The 27,365-nt window shown below is 44.0% G+C and overlaps 1 protein-coding gene across 1 annotated transcript in view; it reads left to right on the top strand.

Moving 5' to 3' along the window:
* spred2b (sprouty related EVH1 domain containing 2b) overlaps window positions 1-15,532 on the top strand; it is a 35,032-nt gene extending 19,500 nt beyond the window's left edge. Inside the window, exons 3-6 of the mRNA XM_080781507.1 lie at window positions 769-937; window positions 3,462-3,526; window positions 10,842-11,006; window positions 11,897-15,532. Of these exons, the coding sequence (XP_080637633.1) occupies window positions 769-937; window positions 3,462-3,526; window positions 10,842-11,006; window positions 11,897-12,718 (1,221 nt within the window). The 3' untranslated portion in view covers window positions 12,719-15,532. The remainder of the gene's footprint in view (window positions 1-768; window positions 938-3,461; window positions 3,527-10,841; window positions 11,007-11,896) is intronic.
* The last annotated feature ends 11,833 nt before the right edge of the window (window positions 15,533-27,365 follow it).

Here is a 27,365-nt window from a genome sequence, read left to right as displayed (position 1 = left end):
CGAAAACATCATGGCTGTTTTTCACCACCTGTGCGCAACCTAACACACACACACACATATTAACTGTATATATGATGATTTGGGGTGTGCCGATACTGTACAGTACAGTAGAGGGTACAGTACAGGGACTCCAACACGGTAACTCTGTCGTTTCTCAACTGTTTCGGACGTGGGGCGGCTCGCAGGATTCGGCCCGGCCCCCTGGGCACGTTACTGGGGGTCTGGATGTTCCGGGGACCCCCACATGGAGTTGCACCACTCACTTCACACGGGTGTGATTTTTAATTTCTAGGGGCCTTCCTACACAGTAAATTCCTCCTCCAGTGACCCTTAAGGGACATTTGGTTTGCACACTCACTAGGATATCACTGTGTGTACATCACATTTCTCTGAACACACTTCTAATTTATTTTCAATGTCTGTTTGTTGGTATTGGTAGTATGTGTGCAAAACCGGTATCTACTATCTATCTCAGCTGGCATTGGTCAGTTTCCTCTCTTCTTCACAGTCTGACATCTATGGCTATACCTCGTTAATTTGGCAAGAATGAATCATCCAGGTTTGCCTTATTGTGAACCCGTGGTTCACTTGCTAGGCTTGTTTGACAACTGTCAAATAGTTTATTATTAATTCACTAGAGGTATTTCCTGTCATAGCAGCATTTCAGCGTTTACCCACAGAAAGGTTTGCTTACTTGGAAGGTTCAGTGCACAATGCTCACTCGGTCTGCAATGCTCTGATTGGCCCGTCCCAATCGTTGATTGACAGGTGATCCTGGAGTGTCCGCTGAGGAAGGACCTAGTGTACACTACGGCCACGCCCACCTTCCACCACTGGAAGGTGGAGGACAGGAGGTGTGGTCTGTCCTTCCAGAGTCCTGCCGATGCCAGGGCCTTCGACCGGGGCGTGAGGAAAGCCATCGAGGACCTGGCAGAAGGTACGAATTAGTTATTTTTGGTTTTGCTTCTAGTTATCCACACGTTATTGGACTTTAGAAAAGGTGAGTATTGGCATGTTAAAAGGAACAATTCACTCTGAAACACTTAAACCGATTTAACACATTGTGATATATCTTATGTTGCTGGTGCCATTTTGTCGTTTGGTGTATTTCCTTATTCCCATGGGTAACAGCAGAGAAATACTGTAGCAATGATTGGTACCAGAATACAGACCCATTAACGCTTAAAATTGTTTTTGTATTTGTATTTAAGTAAATTACAGATAGCAGATCATCACAAAATAACTAGTGTTAACTGAACGTCAAAGATTTATTAATAGACTTAATGTAGTAAGACATTTCCAAGTCGAGAGCACTTTGAGACTTAGTCTGTGCTAATGCAGTAAACATCAACAGTGTCAAACTGAAAAGACGTTAAATATTATTATAAACCTCAGCCGTTGAATAGCAGTGTGCAAATCTTTGAATATATCAGTGCTGTTGAACACCCTTTTAGTTTACGTCTGTGTGTTTAGAATATATTGAACTAATGGAAAGTAGTAAAACAACACTTAAGTGGACAACACTTAAGCCCTAACCACACCAAAGGGTCGAGACGGTTTTAGCGTTGTCCCAGCGGTGTGATATGTCCTGTTGCACATTGACCCAAGTTGTCCCAAGTAATTCAACTGGTTGAATTCAATGGCCCAAACCACACCAAAGGGTCACCATGCAACTCCACGCAAAGGAGTTGCATGGCGACCCTTTGGTGTGGTTTGGGCTTTAGACTGCAGCCGGGAGATTACTACTCAAGTACTTCCGTTTTCCCTGCTCGGAGGAGGCTTGCAGACCTCCATTGTAAGAAAAGGCTAATGTTAGCAGTAGCTATCTTTGTCGAGAAACATTTATATTTCAATCGCAAAGCGCAGAAAATTCTGAAATCAGATCAGTTCAAATCAGATGTCTGATCAGCACAACGGACAGCAACGTAGTTTTTGAGTAAAGAGCCATACAAGATGCTACTTATATCAGTAGTCTACACATGCGCGAGTGCGTTCCGTACGGGGGTGATGAAGGTGTTGCCTAGCAACCGGCTCAGGGCAAAAAGTTGTTTTTTAGCGGTGCCGTTTCAAATCCATATAAAGCGGGTTTCATTCGTTTCAATTGAAACAGCCTCCACCTGCCAGGGGGCCTCGTGATGCAAAACAAGCGCTCCCTAAAACCCTGTCTCCTACGCTCACTGAGAGGCCCCCTCTCTTGCCCCATCTCTCTCACTCACTCGGTTCCTTGCCTCTCACGCTGTTAAGTAACAACTTACACCTATATCCTGTTAATAACCTGGGTAAAATGTGCAGCATTTGGAGGCAATGGGAAGGCACTTCATTATGATGTGGCGACAGGATGCAAGAGTGGCGTTGTTGCTGCGTAATTGTTGAGAGTAATGCCTGCATGCAGATTTAAACTGTCAAAACTATTTGTATCAATAAAAGTAAAATATACCACAGACACTTTCAAACGAGAGGAAGATGCACAAGCAAGACGTTAATCTTAAAGGTGGACGGACCATGGACACAACAACTGAAAGCTCTGAGGAAACTGTCCAATGATCATTCATCACAACAACCTGGCTTTGAGTACTGCCTGAACTGTACAGCTGAGCAACGTTATAATGGATACAGCATTGTCATATTCAAAAGCGCATCAACATTATTCACATCTTAATAGGCTACTCCTCAGCTCAAAGCAGAAACAGAATTAATATTTCATAGACAAAACAAACGTACGCTGCTGCTTCTCCAAAACATACAATATCTCCTTCCGCACCGACGTCATGTGTTCATTTATCTTCAGCCGTACAGACTCCATTTGACTTCTTTTGACCTCCCTTATGAGACATTTCCATCCACCAAGCTTTCTGTTCCGACAAGCTCTTTGTTCAGCATTCAGCATCACCTTCTGTTCCGACAGCGATGTGTTTTGGTGTGTTCATGGACTTGCAGCCTGCCAGTTTAAGATTCCGTTGTACCCTTCAAGACAAAGTAAAATAATAGTTTAATCAAGCTGTAGGGGAAGGAGAAGACGTTAGGGCGGCAATCTTTGTACTAGCACCTAAATAAAAGGCTTGAATTGTCCGTGCTGCTCCAGCGTCTTCTCCTTCCTCTGCTACTGTTGTCCTCTGTTCCTGTGATGCACCCGGACTACCCGTTCCAGGCTTGAGGCGCGTTGGTAGATTCCCTTTGTTTTTAATTAAGCTGCTGTTGTGTTTTCTTCTACTTGGCTATAATGTGCTGTATGCTGTTCATGCTTTGAAGTCCGATAATACACACTGACACCGCACACAATGCTTGCAGGCCAAAAAAAAGAAAATGTTTATTAATAATTATTAAAATCATATTACGTTATGAACGGGGCCTCCCAACCCTAAGGCCGCCTTTGACCAAACCACCATAGACACATACAAAACAGAAAGTACAAAAATCACTATCAATCAATCTTTAAAGGGTTTGAATTCTTCTCGCCGTAGGTTCCACGACTTCCTCTACGACACTCCAGAACGAGGCAGAGCTGGGCGACGACGACGTGTTCACGGTAAGCATGCTCTGTAATAATATTAATAATCAAAATCTACAAAGTAACTAGTAACTAAAGTTTATACATACCGGTAAATGTAGTGGAGTAAAAGTACAATATTTGAATCTGATATGTAGTGGAGTAGAAGTATTGGAAATTGGAAATACTCAAGTAAAATACAAATACTTCAAAATTAGTACATGCACTTAGTTACTTTATACCACAGACTGACACCAGTATAAGACTGACTGCTATATATATATATATATATATATATATATATATATATACACACACACACACACACACACACACACACAACTATATGAATGGAAAGGGGCAGGGCTATGCTAAACAAAGACACGCAAGAATCAGGATCACAAACGTAGTCATAACAAATCTAAAACGTGGTTCCTCCACTGTAAAGTTGTTCATTTAACTCTTGAAAGTGTAAAAATGTAACCTAATGAACCGTTCCAGGCCTTTTGGTTATGTAACCTTAGCGTTAACAAAAGGATAAATGCACACATGTCTGTGTGCATGCTTCCATTGGACTACCATATCAACTCATTGGTCCACTATGAAACTCCCATCTCCCCTCATGGGAAACTTCTCAAGGTCCTCTTTCCCAGGGGTAGAGGCTTGGGATTGGGGCGGTGGGGGGGGACCCTGTCCTACGCAGCCTTATCGTACTCATGGCTTCCCAATGCTACCAGAACGGCTAGACTAGATGAAAATTCATCCATTCATCAAAAAACAAGAAAAGTTTGCGCGCATTGAAAATGCATCTCATTCGTCTCTAAAGTCGAGTCCAGCACGGAGGCTCCAATGCGTGTCGCAGATAATCTGCTTTGCGTAACGTGTTTGTGTGCGTGCACTCTGTTGAGTGTAACGTGTTTGTGTGTGTGCACTCTGTTGAGTGTAGACATCCATGTGAGCCCGTCAAGGCCTCGCTCCTTTTTAGTTTATGTCAATCCCCCCCCCTCCCCCCTTCCCATCCACTGTGTAACCTGACACCAGGGGCAGCAGGCCGGGTCACAGGGTCACTTCCTGTATACCCCACTCTTCCCCCACCCCCTTCCCTCAGCAACTAGCCCTGCTCTACTCTGGCTCTCTTTTCTCTTTTCTCTCTCTCTATCTCTCTATCTCTCTCCCACTCCCATCACCAGCAGACCCCCCCCCCCCCCCAATCTCCCGAGTGGAGTGAGCGGGAGCCCGAGCTAAGGTCTGGCAGCTGTTTCCCAGCTCACCGCTTGATTTACGAGAGGAAGTGCCTCGTGGCTCATCTTTTTGCCTGAGACCGTCTGTGAGGGTCCCAGCTAATAGCTGCTCAGAGATTACAGTCTCCAGTGTGGAGACACACACACACACACACACACACACACACACAGGACAAGTGAAAGAGTGAGGCTGGTGTTGTACATGTAGCTCATACTGTACTATAAAAGTGTGACTGAATCTCCTTAAAAAGGGACAGGTAGTTTTGTTTGCCATGTGAAAAGCTGCACTACACAATAAAATCCACTGTGTTAAATGATCAATCTGGAATGGACCTGTACGGTACTGGTCCATTTGGTTATATTTGTACACACAAAGTTAAATAACACTGAGGATTTCACAGCGTACCCACCTTGGAATTATTTTATTCCAGGAGTTTAGACGGGGCAATGTTTTCAGTAATATCACTGTTTTTTCTTTTTTTTTTGTTCCTGGCAGCGTTCCCAGTAACAGGAAGCAATGTGAGCTACAGGGTCAATAATGTATTTGAATGTTTCCTGACAACGGGAGCTGCTCTTTGATTAATACAGCAGTGCTGAGGGCAGTGGCAAAGCTTGATTCATGCTTGGTTGTATGACCGCCTCATTCATCGAAAACAACCGGTTTTCAACTGAATAAACTAACAACAAAAAAAACAGATATTTGTCAGTAGAAAGAAGCGCTGTCTCCGTTGTGTTCTTGCCCCCATATTAGTATGATTATTATTTTAGTAACGTGTATGCAGCCGCATTTGGTTTGAAGTTATATCGAGTGACGTTCAAACATTGCAAACGTGTCTTCTCCGCCAAGCCGTGACTGTGGGTGATCATATTTGTCTGCTGCGTTGCGAGTCTGCACTGTATCAGACAGTGCGTGGCTGCCAGGGATATATGCCTCTCCCCTTGGGCCCTTCCCATTGCCCAGAGGCCGTTTTGCCGCCCCATTGGCTAGAAGCAGCCAATCACGAGGTTGTTGCCAGTGTTGCCAGAAATAAGCTAACCAACCTCCAAAAACCAGGCAAGCAACTGTGGGGGAAAAATAAACCAAGTTTAGCAACCCTGGAATCGACTAGTTCGTGACTGGTCGCGTACATTTCACACCTAGATGTTAGTCAGGTTTCACCTGACCAAAAACACGCCCAGTCATATACAACGAGGCATAAACTAGGCTTAGGGGCCTTTCAGACCCAAAGTTCCAGATCAGGGTTCCAGATCCAAAAGGTCCAGATCAGGTGTGAACAGTTCTTTTTCCCTTTCCAAAAATAGCTAAAATAGCAAATCAGTACAAGGGCATCACAACACATTGTAGACTCATAGATTGGCTATTTTCACGTGCAGTACAAAGGAAGGAAGTATATAAGGTTTAAGTGGTTAAGAGAAGCTCTGTCTGTGTCTGCATAATTTGATAATGGATCTGTTTCATTTAGTGCAAGACCAGATGACAAGATGATTTTGGAGTCCAGTGCACCAACATATTTTCACATAGTTGACAAAAATGATACAACACTTTTGCATACTTCTCTGTGACCAACAACTCATCTACTGCAATCCCTAAGCTATGGGTGCAGCTAGTGTGCTGGACTAATACTATTTAGACGTAGTTAAGTGTGTTGGACTGTGGATACCGGCGTCCGAGGGGGTGGACGGATGGGGGGCATTGTAGCGCCCCAACCCCCACTGCCATCTCTGTATATGTTGGTGACCTTTCCTAAAGTTAGCAGTGGCGGTGGCGGTGTGAATGGGGGGGGGGGGGGGGGTCATTGTGGACAGGGGAAATGCTGCAGTAGATTTACGACCCCTGGGGCTGGGGGGTTAGCGGAGCTGGGATGGACATAGTTCCCAAATTATTCCTCGTTGGCTAGACCTAAACTTAACCCAGCCATTCCTCTTGTCCATCCCTCCCTCAATGAGAGAGCGAGAGGGGGGTGCTGCTGAAAGATGACTTCTAAGTATTGACTGGGACATATTAACTGGAGTCTGTAAAGTTATGAGTATTTATAGTTGTACTTATCACCCAATATAAAGGAAAGATGTCCAACAATGTAAATGTCACTAAATGCCCTGCTGGCTGCTCTCTTTCATCTAACTTCCTGTCTTCTCTGTCCGCCCCCGCCCCCCACTCCCTCTCTCTCTCTCTCTCTCTCTCTCTCTCCTCTCTGTCACTTGTGAATTTTGCAGCTTGCAGTAAAACAAAAAGGGTCCCGTCTGTGTTTTGAATTAGCTGCAGTCAGTGGTGGATGCATGCCAGAAAAGAAAGGTGGGCGGGCCTAAACTGGGTTGGCTCCACCCCTCCCCCCCCTAACATCCTCTCCAGAGGGGCGGGGCGTGGAGTGGAGGTAGCATGTTGTGTTATTTTTGGACGGCCGCTCTGAGGGCTTTGTAAGAAAGCTGGTGGAAATTCTCCACATGGCAGTCTCCAACTCTCCATGTGGGGAGCACAGGCCTGAACACAGAGCTGTATCCATGTGGAGAACACAGGCCTGAACACAGAGCTGTATCCATGTGGAGAACACAGGCCTGTACACAGAGCTGTATCCATGTGGAGAACACAGGCCTGAACACAGAGCTGTATCCATGTGGAGAACACAGGCCTGAACACAGAGCTGTATCCATGTGGGGAGCACAGGCCTGAACACAGAGCTGTATCCATGTGGAGAACACAGGCCTGAACACAGAGCTGTATCCATGTGGAGAACACAGGCCTGTACACAGAGCTGTATCCATGTGGAGAACACAGGCCTGTACACAGAGCTGTATCCATGTGGAGAACACAGGCCTGAACACAGAGCTGTATCCATGTGGAGAACACAGGCCTGAACACAGAGCTGTATCCATGTGGGGAGCACAGGCCTGAACACTGAGCTTTAACTATGTGGGGAGCACAGGCCTGAACACAGAGCTGGGATAGTAGCAAGCTCAAAACGGGGCATAGAGCTATGTGTTTTGTGCATGTACAGTGTATAAAGTGAATATACTGTAAGACAGTGGTTCCCAAACTTTTTCATTTCAAGGACCCCCCAGTTTAAATGCAACAGGCTACGGACATTTTTACACACTCCGTTACAGACCCATAAGGGTCCATTTGGTTCCAAACTATCATTTAGCTGGGGACCTCCTCCCACTGCTGTAGGATACTATACTATCTCACCCAACAGTACTGCTATGGTAGCTGCTACCCATCTGGTGCCCTGGAAGGCTGATTCTAACTCCAACATGAATGAGTGTTAATTTATGTGTGTCATTCCTGGAAGACCGGTGAAACACTGTTTGGTGTTTGATTTCATTCATGTGGAGACATTTTAATTATATGCAATACCAGCTGCGAAAATCCAATTTGTCTGTTCTCAGCTTTGCTTTCTGAATCCTGCAATACCCAGGATTCATTGCAAAGGCTTGGTTCTAGGCCAGGGCCTACAAAAAGGACATACAATGAGTGCTGGCATTCTTTTTATTTCTACGTATTTATTCGAGCCTTGCACCGTAAGGACTTTATTTTAACCTGGAGTGCTGCGGGTTGTCTGCTGCGGCAGTACTTTCTTACTGGCTGATGTGGGGCGACTATTTTAGTACGCTGACAATCTGCGGTGTTGTTTTTGCTGTCTCTGTGATACAAGTGTCTTATGTGTTGATCGTTACTTCTATCCATGAAAGGCAAGGAGATGAGGTTGGAAAAATGTGGAGTACTCCTTTAAGGGGGACTTGTATGCACAGTATAATCCCTATGTATATGTCTTATGTGACAATTGCACACACAAACCCACACAAACATGTTCCAAGGGTAGTGTGGAGTGACAAGACAGGAAGAGTCACTTCCAGCCTGTCAACTGGTACTCTGCAAGCCCCCCCCCCCCCCCACCCCTCCAAAGCCTGTCCCGCTGTCTGCCTGTCTGAAATATCCGTGTGTCTAAAATCATTCTGTCTGTCCGTCTGTCTAAGTGCTACACGGCAGCGGCCCCCATGTGTTTAGTGTCTGGCCAAGGTTTGCCTTGGACCCAGGCCCTGATGGCCCTCAGCGGAAAAGGGACAGGATACTTTGCACACACATACACTCACACTCGGAGGGAGAGAGAGAGAGAGAGAGAGAGAGAGAGACACAGAAGACCTGGAGCGAAAGAAGTGAAAGAAGCCGATGGAAAACGGAGGAGAGGTGGAATGTGGAGAGAGGGAGCAGGGAAGGGGGCAGCTGATGGAAAGAGGGAGGGAAGCTAAATGGTATATAGCTTAAACAGAGGAAGATGGTGGGTGAAACATTGCAGGGAGAACATGAGTATGTTGAATGAAGCCTGATTCATACTTGGTCGCCGTGATGCGTCGTGAGCTTGTAGGTCTGCTATTTTCAGAGCATAATTTAGGCTCAACAGTCATTTGTCACGAGTAAAATAAATAAAAAAACGCTACAGTTGCACAAAGTACCAAGGATCTCCTGTTTTACTCCTGTCTCTATGCTGGGGAAAAAGTGATCTTTTCTTTCTGACATCGTCTCTTCTCCCTCCGTCTGCATCTGTCCTTCATCGCTGAAGCAGGTATCACAGATGAGATCAATAAACCCTTATTGATAGCACCTGTGAACCTAACTTCAGTAGCTTTCACCTGGATTCACCTATAGCCTGTGTGTATATATCATGGAAATGAGCTGGTGGTCCTAATGTTCGCTGCTTCACGTTTCTGTATATGGGAGTGAACTGTAAAGATCTTAACCACTTTAAACCCGGATTCTGAACATTTGCCGGAGATGGCAGATCTACAAGCTCACAACACATTGCAACCTGCCGTGAGCTTCTAAATTGGCTATTTTCAGCGATATGATGTAGGGGGAAAAGGAGGCGACTGGGGATCTATACTTGTAGTGATGTTTGGTTTTAGTGGTTAAACAGTTAAAGGACGATAGACAACTTAACCCTAGGAATAAGGCAGATCCAGTGGATCTCATAGTGGGGTCCAGGGACCCCCAAGGGGTGATCCACGGGATCCCCAGCAAAATGAGATGATATAGTGTCAATATCAGTTTAACAACTTTAACCCTGTACACATCGGCTAGCCCCTCCTATGCCCAGCTTTGTCTGTTTGTGTGAACACAAACACGATGATATCGAGGATTTGATTGGCTGAGCAAAGTACTTACTGTATTGAGGATAAAAGTGAGGGCAGAAAAGTGAAGACGGCAAACAAATACAAATCTTGCATTGCGGTCCCTGTGTGTCACATATTTTCAGATGGGGCTCCTCCAAACTACATGGACATGAGACCTTGTGAGAACCACTGTCCTATTGAAGTGTGCGTGAGGCAAGGGAGCAAGACATCTTGCCAACCAAAGCTCACACTTCCTGTTTTTCCCCAATCAGAGAGCCGCTGCGCCCGAGACTTCCTGTTTTTTGGTCCTGTTTTGCTCGACCATGGGCCACGACTGACACAAACTATTTGTTTTTGTATCTTCCAATCGGAATGAGCCGTTTTCAGCCCCGTCTTCCGGTGTTTGTTTGTTTCCCCGTGCAGAACGCCACAGACAGCTCATCTTCCTGTGTGTGTTTGTTTCCCCATGCAGAACATCACAGACAGCTCATCTGTGTTTGTTTCCCCATGCAGAACATCACAGACAGCTCATCTGTGTTTGTTTCCCCATGCAGAACATCACAGACAGCTCATCTGTGTTTGTTTCCCCATGCAGAACATCACAGACAGCTCATCTCTGTTTGTTTCCCCATGCAGAACGCCACAGACAGCTCATCTGTGTTTGTTTCCCCATGCAGAACATCACAGACAGCTCATCTCTGTTTGTTTCCCCATGCAGAACATCACAGACAGCTCATCTGTGTTTGTTTCCCCATGCAGAACGCCACAGACAGCTCATCTGTGTTTGTTTCCCCATGCAGAACATCACAGACAGCTCATCTGTGTTTGTTTCCCCATGCAGAACACCACAGACAGCTCATCTCTGTGTTTGTTTCCCCATGCAGAACACCACAGACAGCTCATCTGTGTTTGTTTCCCCATGCAGAACACCACAGACAGCTCATCTGTGTTTGTTTCCCCATGCAGAACACCACAGACAGCTCATCTGTGTTTGTTTCCCCATGCAGAACGCCACAGACAGCTCATCCAACTCCTCCTCCCAGAAGCTGGAGAGCTCTCTGCAGCTGCCGCTGGAATCCTCCCCCCTCCCCCAGAGACACAACTGTTTGCTGGGACATTGTCATGACCTCCACGACCCCTACCGCCTATCAGACCACTATTTCCTGGACCAGGTGAGGCAAAAGAAATAGCCATTGTGGACCGCCTACATTAAGACCAGAGAAACGTCTAGACGATGTACGGGACTAATCTCTGTGCCACATCTCTTGTGCATGCTGCCAGTAGGCCAATAAAGTAACTCCACAAATCTTCTACATATGTTTTATAATATACAGTTTTTAACATTACATTTAACCATGTTCATGTAATTTAATTAGGGATGTCTCGATCGGATCGGATGATCGGAGCCAATCATGTCATTTTCAAATGATCGGGAGAAATTAATTGTGTGTAAAATAGTGTGTCTAAATAGGCTTGTGTCTAATGTAAATCTCAAAGAAAGATGTATACCGGTAAACAATTATTTTGTGAAAACCGTCATGTTTATGCTTGATGTTTGTCCTCTAGTTCCAGCAGTGGCAAAAGATCATGCAACAAAGACATTCACAGAGGGCTGAAATAGACCCATGATGAAAACAAATGCAACCCCCACTATGCATGATATGATAATGTCCTGTAGTAGGCCTACTATCTATCTCTGAATGATAGCCAAAGCCATGCAAATGGTATTAAAGAGTTTTAAAGTTTTAACTTTGACTAGACTAGAGTGACATACAGTACATTTCACACATGGCATAAGTGTTGTATAAATTTGTAAGATCAGATTGAGACAAATCGGTATCGGCATGTCTCAAAATCAAATGATCGGAATCGGATCGGGAGCAAAAAAAACGTGATCGGGACATCCCTAAATTTAATGTAAGTCAAAGGCATCTCTCTCTAGCTGTTGACATTTCAAAAAGTGAGGCATACAGTTTGGTTGTGTAATGCTAAACGATATCAGTGATGTAATGATATTGATATCGCTAGATTTAAAAAAGATGAGTCTCCTTCTCCCCTGCAGTCCCTATCCCGACTGCCTCGCCACGTCACTTTCCAAGAGGATGAGGAGATTGTTCGCATCAACCCTCGCGAGCGGAGCTGGGAGCACGGCCCAGAGCTCCGTCTGGGCCGTCAGTCGGAGCGCTCATGGCTCACAGGCTACGAGGACTACCGACACGCCACCGTGCGCGACAAGTTCATCCACGCCGACGACTCCTACGAGTCCTACGTCCACTTCGCCAAGACTGAGGCCCAGAAGCACGACTACACCTACCCTTTGGCGCCTGTCTCCCTGTCGCCCTCCGGCTCCGACCCCGCCCTTGGACCCTTGGCCAACAAGGGCCACGGCGGCTCATACCGCCACGGCGGCTTCACCTCTTCCTCCTCCGCGGTGGTCTCCACCCAGCCGCGTCCGTTCCTCCCAGGCTCTTCTCCCTCCTCTGGCAACGGGGGCAAGGGCCGGAAGACACGGCTGGAGGGCACGGAGCGTGCCCAGTGCGAACACTGTGGCGAGGCCTACTACCTGGTCGACAACCGGCGAGGCCAGTGTCAGGACGCCCCGGACCCTGTGAGGGCGTGCGTCCGACGGGTTAGCTGCATGTGGCTGGCGGACACCATGCTGTACCACTGCATGTCCGACCCTGAGGGGGACTACTCGGACCCCTGTTCTTGCGACGGTGGCGGCGAGGGGACTGGTGGGGGGCGGCTGGGCACACGCTGGCTGGCTCTGCTGGGGTTGTCCATCGTGGCGCCCTGCCTTTGCCTCTACCCTCCGCTCCACACGTGTCACCGGGCCGGGCTAGCGTGCGGCTGCTGCGGAGGCCAGCACAAGGCTGTGAGCTGAGGTGGCCGAGATCAGCCTGCCTCCACAGTACACAGACACACTTCTGGGGTGCAGGGGGACCTTGTGGAGAATATGTTTAAAAGTAAACGCGCTAAAAAACCAACCCAACACAAGCACGGAGGAGGAAAGGGAAGGGATTACAACCGGAGAGAGACGAGCTCTAGCTCTTCTGCCTTGGTTTTTTAGAGATGTTTTTTTTCTCCGCAAATTTCCAGACAGACAATGAAAATAAGCCAAAAAAATAAAAAATAAAACATTGGTGCATATTTTAACTTTTTTTCCCCTTTTTTTAACTATTTTTTTCTCCCTTCTGTTAAACAGCCCAAAAAGAAGATAAGCTCCCCCCTATGGCAGATAGTTCTCTCACCTCTCTACATGGCTGTTTCCTCACTCTGTTCCCAGTGAGAGAAGTCTCTTTTTTTCAGGGGGCCTTTGTTTTTTTGTTGTTTTTTTTTATAGCTGACTAATGTATCACATATGCAGGTACTTTATACTTTTTACACTGACTCGACGTCGAAGAACTTGAATTTAATTTCTGTTGTACTCCCACCCTTGGTGTATGTGTGGCCGTTATATATATATATATTTTATGTTCTGTTCCATTAACCAGGGCCAGCTCTGCTCAACCCCACCTTGAAGAGGAGTCAAGACACTACACTTGTGTGTGTGTGTGTGTGTGTGTGTGTTTGTGTGTGTGTGTGTGTGTATTCACGTGTGCGTGTGCCTGCCTACATGTGTATATTCACGTGTGCGTGTGCCTGCCTACATGTGTATATTCACGTGTGCGTGCGCCTGCCTACATGTGTATATTCACGTGTGCGTGCACCTACCTACATGTGTATATTCACGTGTGCGTGCGCGCGTGTTGCTTCCTACATAATGTCTGTGCATGTCCACATGTGGCCTTTTGTGTCAAATGCCACCGCTTAATGCTGAAGCTACTGTACAGAGCCTACATAGCCCCTTCGCCATTAAGAACACCATCGAAATGTTTCACCGAAAGGCAGTGTGGTACTCCTCTTATTCCGCTCAATATCCCAAAGATAAGTATGTTTTTTGTTGCTATTTATTTTTTCACTGAATCATCCACCAGCCAAAGGGTGCTCACCAGCCGTTGCCAGTGATTGATTGACTGCTCAGCAGAAGCAACCCTCGCCTCTGGGTAAAACACTACAATACCCCAAGAGAATCATCCGTCCCATTGCCCTGCCCTCAACTCCTCCCTCTCATTTTTGTTATTTCAAACGGTGCCTAAACGCAAGTCAGGAACCCCATACAGTTTCAAATGCCCCCCGTGCCCCCACCTGCTCAACATTCGAGTCTGTACTTGAACTGTTGAGATTTTAAGCTCTGATTTTTTTTTTTTTTTACAATCCTTCGCTAAAACTTTGGCTGGTAGGTCCTCGTCATGTGTATTACATGTCCTGCAAGGGCTGAACATAGACGGGAATCAAACAAATGTACTGCTGAAATGGTTCCCGCGCAATGCCTTAAAACAGTGTAGGTAGGAATGGTTAAACGTAGAACCTTTTCCCCAGTCTCTGCAGTTCTGTTTGCTGTCATAAATCGAGGGAACACGTTACGGATCCGAGGAATCGGCCCAATCCAACATGTATTCATTAAGCTTGGTTTAAAAAAACAAAAAAATGTATTTTTATATGAAAAAAAAGGAACTTGGCCGGTTTCTACTGAGTGTCTAGCGTTATACAATCGTTCTTAATATGCGCCATTCATGCTCCTCCATACAGTCCTGTGTCACCTGCCCTTTGAGTGACACTACAGCTAACTGCATCTTCTCAACATTGAAAGCACAACACTACCGAAACGTCCACTTAGGTGCTTTCTCTTTTTGCAAGTTTGGTTTAAATGTTCTGGGATGGAATTGGGAGTGCAAACAAATTTGGGGGGAACAAAATGCCAGGGAATCTGTATTCTTCTCCTGGTCATGAGACAGGGGAAGTTCGTAACACCACAGACCACCTGAAATGCAGGGGAAAGACTGCCCTAAAAGAAATAACCCTGAATTTTGTTCTAAGGAAATGTAATTGTCTGTAGTGGAATGAGTGTGCTTGAGGATGCCCTTTTTCTCTCTCTGGTTTGTTTGTCCCGGTGAATTCCGTTCCATGTATCAGTTTGCAGGTTACTCTGCGCCTGTGTGTGTGCATGTGTGCCCTGTATATTTTCCACTGTAATGTATCGGTGGCATAAATTCAAAGGAAATGGCTCGGCATGGAATATATGGTCCATCGCCAACACCTAGCCAATCAGTTCTGTGTTGAAGGTATGATGCATCATGGGAAAATGGGACCTTTCTAGGTGGGAAATAAGGTTTTAGGAAGTTTGTGTGTGTGTGTGTGTGTGTGTGTGTGTGCCGCACTCTTTCAATCTATGTTCTATCTCCGTCCTGCCCAGTCTGTCTGTTTTCTCCACTCGTCAGAGCCATTTACAAGTGCCTAAATGGACCCTTTCTCTCTATCTTCTCTCCTCGTGTATTTAAATTGAAATTAAGAAATGACTCCCTATATTGAATTAGACTCTTTTTTTACGCTAAGTATTTTTACCTCTGTAAAAAAGAGCAAAAATTATATTATATATATCAAGTGTATGTTGTACATTTTTATTTGTTTTTGTTTTTTTTGTTCTGTTTTTTCTTTTTTTTAATAACTTGTTTCTACCATGTACAATGGATGTAGCTCTTGGCTTTTGAGAAGAACAGGAAGTACTTTGTAGATACTGAATGGTGGCCAGGTCTGTGAGAAAACTAAATGGTGTGTGTCTTACCTTCCGCCTCCAATAAAATGAGCGAAAACAGTGAAATCATACACATGTCTGCTGGACATTTTCATTCATGTCCTTTTTTTAAAGGGACATTACCACAATATTACTTGGCTTTTAATACATTTCCGAACTTTGTTTCCTAGAAATTCCCTGAAAATCCCTCATCTCCGGCCCAACAAGGACACTGGGTGAACGCAATTCCTGCTAGGACAGAAGTGTAAACTAGGTATCCCTTTTTTTCCCTTTTTTTTTAATGTTCTGTTTATTCATTTTCTTGTTTTTTACAAATATAGAAGTAAATTGAGAAATAAAAACAGTGACAAATACAAAAAACTAAAACACAAACTCCAAATCAAGACAACCAAAGAACATTCAAAACACAACAAAACAATATATAGAATATATATATAAAAAAATAAAATAAAACTCCAATATAGTCAATATACATAGCAGATCATGGTCACAAACATCATCCAGACAAGACAGGTTGGCCAGTCAGGCGACAGTTATTCAGGTTCAGTCGGGCGCACAAGTGTAAGGCGGTCAACATGAGACAGAAAAGGTTGCCATGCTTTACTGAATTTGGAGATTGAGCCACGCAATGTATATTTCATTTTTTCCAATTTAAAAAAATACAGTATGTCAGATATCCAACAGGAATGTGAAGGGGGGTATGTTTTTTTCCAATGCATGAGAATAAGACGTCTTGCCAGAAGCATCAGAAAAGCGACAAGGTCAGATTGATATTTAGGCAGGGGGATAGTATCAGGAAGGACGCCAAATAGGGAAATAATAGGGGATGGCTCTATGGGAAACTGTAACACATCTGAAATAGTATCAAATATAGCTGACCAAAAAGACTAAGGCTGGACAGGTCCAAAACATATGAAGAAGATTAGCTGGAGCCTGGTGGCATCTATCGCACGTTGGATCAACATGGCTAACCGAAACTTGGTCCAGTACACCCGGTGGAGAAATTTACATTGCAACACCCCATGTTTAGCACATATTGATGAAGAATGAACACGACCCATAATGGCCTCCCAGGTTTCATCAGAAATGTCTTCCTCCAGGTCCTGGGCCCAAAGATTCTTATAGGCAGTGGTTGAGGGTAAATGAAGGTCAAATAATGAGGTTTAGAGTGACAATATCTTTCCCTTAAGACTAAGAGGAGCTGACGCTATAATTACTGTATGTCTATAGGTGAATTAGGTGGAATAGTCGGGAAGCTAGTAAAGTTTTGGCGAACAAAATCACGGACTTGCAAGTAACGGAAAAAGTGGGTTCTGGGTAGCTTATACTTTTGAACAATCTGGTCAAACGAAACGAACGTGCCACCATCAAACAAATCTTTGACTGACTCAATGCCATGATCATACCAAATATTAAATGCCCGATCTTGTAAGGAAGAAGGAAATAATGGATTCGCACACAGAGGGGTTAGTAATGGGAATAGTTGAATATCAAAATGGCGTCTAAACTGAGTAAACTAGGTATCCCTGAGACCTGAGAATCAGGGTTGGAATGCATTAATGTACCAAAGATGTCTAACATCACAAGATTACTAACTAGAGATTTCCCGATACTGTATCGGAAAAGTATTGGTATCGGCCCTCATTTGTCATACCAGTATTGGCGAATATGCCAGTCTAACCACCGATCCGACACAAGGGTAAGGGGTTGACACTGGCAGGTAAATAAAATGTTGGGGCATGTGGAGTTTGCTTTCGAGTTGCCCAAACTGCAAGTGCACATTTGAGTGAGGAGTCACAACATGCGATATTATAGAGCTAGATATATATATAACTATACACACAACACGAGTATCGGTATTCGGTAACACAGAAATCGGAATCGGACCCATTACCAACCTACACTGGGTTACTTTCAGTGGATCCATTATGTCATGGCTGAAATACAGTCAAATGTTATGTCCACATTGCACAAACACTAGCACTTTAGAAACATGTCTCTCTCTCACACACACACACACACACACACACGCTCCATCAACAGAGTAAGCTTACATTAATTTGTTGTTCTCACTTGTTTAAAGAAGAATCTAGTTGACTCACATCTGACAGACAATAGAAGAGAATATACCGCACCTTACTCCCCATCTCTCCCCATTTTATGTCAGTCTTCTAGACCGGTGGTTCCAAAAGTGGGATCCGTGGCGGCGTGGCCCCCCAGAGGTCCTTGAGGGAGTTCCAGGAGGTCCCCACCTAAATAGTTAGGAAACAAATGGACCCTTATGAGTGGCCCCGGAGATAAAAAGGCCATTAAATGGGGGGTCCGTAGCCTAATGCAGGTCCAACTGAGGTGGTGCTTCAAATGAACTAGAACCGCCCTGCAGGCATATCTTTTCAAATCTAATAAAATGTAGATTTAGGGGTCCTTGACGTGAAAATGTTTGGGAGCCACTGTTCTAGACTAGACTACTGTATCTATCAAAGCCAAGCAAGAATATACCGCACCTTGCATGATGAGGATATTTTCTGAATTGGGGCATAAACATGTTCTTATATGTATAATAGCACAAATAATACATTTGTGAGGAATTCTAGACCCCCCCCCCCCAAGGGACCCCAACTTTACAGACGGGAGAATCGAGTCCTTAAAGCTGGTGTTATTTTGTGGACTGACTTCACACTTCATATAGACTATGAAGTGAAGTCTCAATAGATTAATTAACTCAAAATTACAGCATAAAATCTCTTCTTCGTGACCACGTAAGAACATCATGTGTCCAGAGCTATTAGATGAGAATTGTAATTTTGTAGTGCCATCAATCATACTGTACAAGCCCATGTCCCTTTTTTCCCTCTCATTCGCACGTTGGATATCTAAGATGACACTTCATACAGTATGCTGATAAATCAGTGGACTATGTAGGAGAAAAAGGGAAAATGCAGCCTAGAACACACTGTCTCGTTCTTGCCTTTCCCCATTCCCTCCCTCCCCCCTGTCGACAGTAACATGTGATAGCTATCGAGGACGCTGAGGCGTTTCACTCAGGATGTCTCTGGAAAAGCATGTGGGCGATAATGATGGAGAGAGCGGGAGGAGGAGGGGGGGGGGGTTAGAGGGAGAGAAAGGGAAGAAAAAGAAGGTCCCCCGAGGGCTTTGGGGGCCTGCTAAGCAGCTTGCAAACAGCATCACGGTCCACATGTGCAAACATTTAAGATAGCTCCTCTTTGTAATGGGGTCACCACACAGCCTCTCTCTCTCTGGAATCATACAGAACTTCCTCTGCATTCTGCACAGCTGCATTAGGTAGAACTTCAGCACTATGGCCCTAAACTTAGGGAGGATTCTTAATATTGTAGTTTATTGTTCTCGTTCCTTTCCTGTGTCAAGTACATGTGGTACTTGATACCTACTGCTTTAGCAGCAGTTATGTCCGCACTGGTGGGTAGGGTTCCATTGTCCTTATGCTTCTTTTACATTTGACATGTTTGCTACCTACCCCTTTGACAGTTCATGTGACTCTAAATGAATTATATGAAATTTGAATCTGCATTGCTCTTGTCATAGATGTATCTTGTTCTAGCTAACCACTGGTAATGTTGGGGTATTTGTCTTGATGTACATTACAATACAGCCATGCATACTTGAGTGGGGATCAAGAGAACTGCTGGGCTGACTTTCGAGTCATCTAATTGGGGTCAAATTTAGACCTGGGAGGGACACCAGATTAATGCAATTAACTACTTGATAGAATAGTAAACTACCACTCCTCTGGAACCAACCACTGCACTTTTATAAATGAGATCAGTAGGCCTATATTGAAAATAATTGTATTTTTCAAGATAACGCTGCATTTAGATAATGCCTGACACATCGTAATGGGAGCTGTTTTGTTTGTTCCTTTATTCCACCCCAGAAGTCTAGCTGTTTGGAAAGTACATTACACACAGATAATTTGTATATAGTCCATGTGTATTATTGAATTGGGTGGTAAACATATACCCCTCTGACCATTTCCAAGAGTTCTCAATTTGTGGTAACATGGATTACTGCTGGTTTACAAGATAGTCAAACCATGGAATCACTTAAGACTTTGGGACACAAGTGGAGTGCAGTTAGCTTACCTGGAATTAGACAACTAGTACTGGTCTGGGTGCTTGACAACCACAGGCCATAATACTGGAGTGTATCTCTCTACTACCACCATGTGGAAATGTGGATACTGTGTGTGTGTGTGTGTGTGTGTGTGTGTGTGGGGGGGTGGGGGGGGAGTAAGGCTTTTAAACACACTCACCTCCCATATGCCTGTACACGTGCATCGGTGGGAAAAGTTGAGCTCTATCAGACCAGTTAAGGATGGCGGAGGGGCTATAGGAGGAAGTGACAAGAGTCTAGGGACTAAAATGGAAGGAGGCCGGAAGAGTCTGGGTGAGATCTTTTATTTCAGGCACGGAAAGAGAGCCTCTTCCTCTGGTGGCGCCAGCGTTCTCTGCCACTGTTCCATTTCCTCTTCCTCCTGAAGCTCTGGGCCCCAGACTAGGGACTCTTCATCCGTTTGTCCCCACCGTTCCTGTTCCTCCACCCCACCTGCACTTTAAGACCAAAGTCTTTGTCAAACTAACAATATTTTTTATGAATAAAAAACATACAGAAAAATTATCAGTTTTTTGGGCCTGTGCCTCCTGACTGTCCAATATCCAGGTTCGTTATTGTCCCCCACACCCAATTAAAATGTAAGCTTCATTTTTGAGGACCTCCTATGTCCAACCTTTGGTGTGTGTAACCAAAATGTTGTCCTAACACAAACATTAAATGCCATTGACAATGAATGGACAATTTTGAGTGTTTAAACACTGCGTAACACAAACGCTGAAGTCGAAGGTGAGGATGCAAATTCTGATTGGCCGGAATGAGATGATGTATGATTATGTACGATGGTAAGAGCGCCCCTCACTTCACACAGGTGTGATTTTCATTGTGTATTTGTTGCTCCTTTGACATGGGGATGTCAGGCCCGGTCTCATCAGGCCCATCTCCCAGCACTGCTGTGAGATGGGTCTGATGTCACAGGGTTGTCAGGCCCCGTCACAGTGATTCACTTACTCACTCACTCACTCACACAGTTTATGTTTTTATCTTGAAAACATCAAGTTAAATTGACCTCATGCTTGATTTTCAGTCACACTTTCTTCAGCCATGATACCAGTAGAATTTGACTGTAGACGCAACAAGTGTCAAGTGATGAATATACATATATATGATTTAATGGCATGAAAACAGAATGCATTTTTATTGATGTTATTGGGTAGGGCAGGCTATACTTCCTTTCTCTTTTTGAAATGTCTAAGAATGACCATTGCATAACATTCTCTCCCCAAAAGACATGCGTCTATAGGCCTATGTAGCATTTTAGAATGACATCCATAATATAAAGACATGTCTATAGGCCTATGTAGCATTTTAGAATGACATCCATAATATAAAGACATGTCTATAGGCCTATGTAGCATTTTAGAACGACATCCATAATATAAAGACATGTCTATAGGCCTATGTAGCATTTTAGAATGACATCCATAATATAACACGTGTAGGGCTATAGCCGACAAGTCTGAATGAGTGTCGCGTTAATCTTGTTAAACTTTTACCATAATCTCTCAGAGAGACTTATCACCAGTAGCTGTAATGATATCCAACCTCCTCAAGCCTTGTGTGAAATGAGCTAAAGTCCTCTTAAGCTTCTTAGCATCTGTTGATTTGCCAGTTTGATGACGTTAGGTTATTATGTAGTTGTGTTTTCTTTGAGTAGTGCCAGATTTGTGTTCTTAGCCCTCTTATCACATTGTTGTAAATAATGTGTAGGGTCATGCTCAGTCAGAAAATGAATACAGGTTGGATACAACATGTGGTCTGTAAGCCCCCTCTGCTGGTCAATTTTGGGTTATAGGCTACTTGTGTGTGTGTGTGTTTGTGTGTTTGTGTGTTTGTGTGTGTGCGTGTGTGTGTGTGTGTGTGTGTGTGTGTGTGTGTGTGTGTGTGTGTGTGTGTGTGTGTGTGTGTGAGATTATTTTTCCGCATATTCTCCGGCTTTTCCATTACGCTATAATCATTTGCATGCACTACCCACATATCAAAAAAAGAAAGGGACAAAAACATAAAATAAAGAAATAAAAGACATAAAACAAACTGCAATCATCTGTAATTCAAATGTTGTCGGCTGACATAAAAAAGTAACATAAATCAAGATAACCACGAAATATCCAAGAAGGAGCACCTGTTTGACATTTTCTATAGTTTCTATGCACCACCAGTCCACCCTACTGTACAACGGTATGGTTTCTATGCACCACCAGTCCACCCTACTGTACAACATGTGGATTACATGTTATGTCACTATATGTTTTTTGAAATTTTGAAAAAATAAATCCAGGCCCATGAATTAGAGGATAAAGCTCACATGTTACCCAAATAGTTGAATACACAAAAGCTAAGGCACTGGTGTCGTACTTCTGGTTTACCGGAACGGGGTTCAACTCCCTGCAGTGCCCTGCTCAATGTGTTGTATTTACCGGAAAAATTGAGTGTTGCGGAGGATGAGAAACATTAGCAAATTGCGGAGTGTTGTGTGTTTTAGTGTGTCCTCAAAAATGATGAAAAACGGCGTGCCATAGTATGCCGTACGATACATGGGCTATAGCCCACGGTCCAAAATTTCCGCAATTTCCGCAATTTCCCCAATTTCCGCAATTTCCAATTTCCGCAATTTTTCCGCAACACTCCGTAATTCCTCCGCAATACTCCGCAATTTTCCTCGATTTTCACCTTTTTTAAATCCTCAAAAATGATGAAGACTATAACGATGACCTCTGAGACCATGGACCAATGAACCATGTAAATACAACAAATTGAGCAGGGCACTGCAGGGAGTTGCACCCCGTTCCGGTAAACCAGAAGTACGACACCAGTGCCTTAGTTTTTGTGTTGTCATTTACAGGTCCTTTGGTTAAAATGTAAATTTTACATTTCAACAGTAAAGTAATATATAAAGAAGAGAAACACAAAAGTACAAAAATAACATTTTCGAATTACCTGTATTTGCTTTGATTTTTTAAACTTTCTCTAACCATTATTTGACACTTTTGGTTGTTGAAAAACAGCTTCTAACCATTATTTGACACTTTTGGCTGTTGAAAAATAGCTTCTAACCATTATTTATTATTAAAAACGGCGTGCTATAGTATGCCGTATGTGCTATAGTATGCCGTACGATATGAGCTATAGCCCATGGTCCAAAATGATGAGAAACGATGACGTTTTTCATCATTTTTGAGGATTTGAAAAAAATGAAAAAATGAAAAAAACGATGGGTTATAGCCCATGTGTATAGTCAGACCTGAACTCTGATACCAAATGACACGCTGCCCTTCACAGCCCCCAATAATGCTAAGGTTTTCGTTACAGCAGGTTAGAATGTGTGTGTAATTATCTTATTTTCTTTTCCTTTTACAACCCAGTATTAACTATTATTATGTTGTGTATATTGTAGGTCTATTGATGTTGTTAGTACAGTCTTGCAGAACATACCACACATTTTGAAGCTTGTGCCCATACTGTATGAGTGTGCTTGTAAAAAAGCCTCTTCTTGATACATTTTAACTACATGTATTTTAAGCCCTGATTTAAGCTGTATTTTATACTTTGTCCTACTACATTGTTGTGCAAAAATAACGAAAATAGGCAATGCAAGGCCTTGTGAGCTTGTAGATAGAGTATACAATACCACTATGTTTGAAAAATGATAATCAATTAAGTGAGTGGGCAGGGTTTGTGTTTGATTTTCAATTTTCAAAGGCTGAATAGGTCTAGACAAAAAAAACGCTAAATACAATAGGCTATATTACGTGGTTAGCAGGGATAGAGGTTTTTTTCTGTCAGGATTTCTCTTTTTGTAATGAAGTGGTTTTGGACATGAATGATTTGTGATTTGTGGTTTAGACTGCCACCATGTGGCCTAAATGTGCAATTTCATACTAATCATACAAGTTCTTGTCTGTAGCTAGTAGAAGGTTCAAGGTTGTGCTTTATTGTTACATCTTTTGTACAGGTACATAAGAGTGAATTATTTTAAGAGAAATATAGATTCACACACACACACACACACACACGCACACGCACACGCACACGCACACGCACACGCACACACACACACACACACACACACACACACACACACACACACAGTGGGAAAAACACAGCCAGCGGCCAGCTTATGTAAATGGGGTTTATGTAACAATTAGAGAAAGGTCTTGACACAAAAAACATTGCACATTGTACAGTATGTCACATTTTCACATCTCCTCGTTCTCACAATAAAATTATGTAATTCCCATTCAATATTGGTGGAGTTGTCTTAGCTGAAACTCACAATTTCAGTCATTTGACTAGTTCAAGCACAACACATATCTGCAATTAAAGACGTGACGTGATGGTAAGCTATGTGTATTGGCTGTACTGATACCAATTGTTGACCTTTTGGTAATAGACATGATTCTGTATGGTTGAGGCTACATATACCCCCTAAAAAGAGTTACCCCCCCCCCCTAATCACAACAGTAAACACACACAGAAGTCTTTAAGGTACTCAATTTGTCTCTAATTCAAACCAGACTGGCCCAACTACTCTCTCTCACTCACTCTCTCACACACACACACACACACACACACACACACACACACACACACACACACACACACACACACCTACAACCACAGTCCTAGCCTGGGACCCCCGCGAGTATCAAAAAACAAAACATTCATCAGCCTCGACTTCCTGACCTCTCCTTTTAACCCGACCCCCCCAACCAATCAGAATCAAACTCCATAGCGTCTCGCTGTCTGTAACGTTGTACATGTACATGAAAGCCCCTATTTCTCCCAGCAGCCCCCCCCCCCCCCTAAAGAGCCCTTATAGCCCCCCGAGCACACACACATATCTGCATTCTGCACCCACACAGCCCCGTCTGAAAAATCAACACACGTTCCTACGCAGCGCCCGCAAGTCTCAGTGTCTGGCAATGCCCTGCACGCTAATGACCCCTCTACCCCTTCTCCCTTCCCTATTCCATCCCCCAATCACAACATTCCACATCCAGGTGATTAATGGGGTCACCCTGGTGTGTGGTATTGGGTCAAAGGTCAGGCCAGCAGCTCTTGTGGTGGGTACTTGAGGGTAACTGGGAGTCACCACCAGTTGGGGCAGACTCCTTAGTACAGTGGTTCCCAAACTTGTTCATGTCAAGGACCCCCAAAATGACACTCATTAGCCTGCGGACCCCCATTAGAAAAGATAGCTCTAGCAGTGATCCACACACACACACACACACACACACACACACACACACACACACACACACACACACACACACACACACACACACACACACACACACACACACACACACACACACACAGTAAACCAGACAATATTTGGTTTTATTCATAGTACTGATTTTCTCTGAAGTATTACGTTCTTTTGTTGTATATTAAAATTACAGAGGGACTACATATTTTATAAAAAAATAATAAAAAAACTAATCAGTAATAATACATGTTATAGTGCTCTTCAAAATACTGAAAACTAAATGATTCTTCTATGCATTAGGCTATATGAAAATGATGAGTAATGCATTACAAGCTTCAAGCTTGCATCTAACAGTACACCTTTATTTTTTTCTTTATAGTTTGAAATTGATAGGCCATACTGTATTTTCGTTATGTCAAAACATCTATAGGAAAATGGCCACATTGATTGTGGAAAAACTACAAGGACCTGGCCTCCCATTCATTCATATCATTTCCCCAAAGCCTTCTCACCTTGAAACTGGAAAGAACCAGCAGGACAGTGAGGACACCCTGACCTTCCATTCTGCACCAGCAGAGGGAGACAAAGACTATAAGAACTCAACTACGTCATTTTGACTAACATTGAAAATAAAGACATTTCACTAATTTGGTATAGCCTACGGCTGTGTTGTGGCCTTAGTTGTGGTGGGTCAACTCAATCCCCACAACACGCATGTGTCGGTTGCAGTGTCAACTCTTGAACTCTGGTGTGTTGTTGAGTGAGATGCTCAATTAGAATTATAGTAGCCTAGGCCTACCTGGTTCCTGGTTTATTCTTCGACGTACACCGTACGGTGTTGTTGTTGCACACCGAAAATACCCTACAAACTCACAAGGTGGATATGCACACGCTGACGGAGCCAAATTAGGCGCCACTATAACTTTCTAGATTTTCAATTTCAGCTACCTTAAGACTGCACGTTAAAAATGTTAGTAAACATAGCCTACGGTAGTTGCATTCAGAAGGAGAAGGACGAAGACGAAAAGCCAAGGTAAGAAATTTGTGGCTAAACTTTGTTGCTAGGTCAACTGCACGCACCTACCCTAAAGTGTGTGAGAGGGAGAGAGAGACGCAGATTTGGAGGGACCTTTATATTAAATATTGAAGCCACATTAGATACTTTACTTTGTATCCAGGCCAGGCTTACTCATGGGTGCACGACTGGCAGCCCCAGGGGCTCAAGAGCTCATGGGAACTCATAGCCAGTGCAAATTGTTGCTTTTTCTTGTCAAAGGGCTATATAGTCATTCATGTCAATAGTGTCAAAAGTCCTACTGAAAACTGAAGGAACAGTGTAAATGTAACAAAAAAGAAACCCTCTTGACACCTTGTACATTTGTGCTTATCATCTCTACTGTAGTGAATTTGTAGTATGACTTTAGAGGGACAAGTGCAAAAACGGCAGTGCCTAAAATCCTGTTGAGATGGGTTGGTGTTGGCTTTCTGTGTAGTCTATGCTTGTGCACTGTAGATCCTCTTCTTGACTTGTAGTTGAAAATAGTTAATGCGACTGCAAGTCAGTTGCAGATGGGTGGCCTTTTACAAGTCTGTACCCAGGCCCATTGTCTCATAAATTAATTTGCCACGGGCCTTACTTTATTTGATATGCAAGTTGTAACAACCTTGAACTGTATCAACTGTGTGAGAGAGGTTGTGTGGTGTGTGTGTGCACAATTGTGCATTATCAGAGTAGGGGTCTTCAATGTTTTTAAGGCCAAGGACCCCTTAGCTGATGAAGCCGGTAGTGGGACCCCCACTACATATCCATATAAAATTGTGTTTGCCTTCCATGATTCAATTTGAGAAGAGGCTTTCATGGATTTAAGTTCTGTCGCCACGACTGATTTCAGTCATTTGGATTCCTTAGAAGACAGCATGTCGGCCTGACAAAAGGAACTCGTCCGACAAAAGGTGTCAGTCGAGAGATTAATTACATTTTTTGCTTTATTCCATGAATACAGAAATGAACATCTCTGGCGTGACGTGTTCATGAGCGTGACAGGTTTCTATGACAACATCCTGCACTCTCTGGACCATGTTCTGCTGCCACTACGTGTTCCTGCCTCGCATCCAGGCCAGCCTGGAGGCCTTCAGCGAGGCATGGGGCAGCATCCAGGCCAGCCTGGAGGCCTTCAGCGAGGCATGGGGCAGCATCCAGGCCAGCCTGGAGTCCTTCAGCGAGGCATGGGGCAGCATCCAGGCCAGCCTGGAGGCCTTCAGCGAGGCATGGGACAACTTGAACCAACCACGCATCCCATCAGGACAGAGAAGGACCTCACACCTAACCCAGCCGTGGCAGGTGGGACAGGCCCTCCATCCTAGTGTTACACATCCTGATCCTGAGGTAAATGATATGCATCTGTTACTTAAAACATCTCGTCACAATGTACATGGCTTAAAGTTCTCTGTCGCCATGACTGGTTTCAGTCATTTGGATTCTTCTATTTGGAGCTTATGGAGTGGTCAAACTAGAAATATCTTCAGAAGCATCTTCCA

This window comes from Protomyctophum bolini, assembly GCF_963924005.1.
Source record: "Protomyctophum bolini genome assembly, chromosome: 14".
NCBI classification, from domain to species: domain Eukaryota; kingdom Metazoa; phylum Chordata; class Actinopteri; order Myctophiformes; family Myctophidae; genus Protomyctophum; species Protomyctophum bolini.
This window is presented reverse-complemented; position numbering and strand designations above follow the sequence as displayed.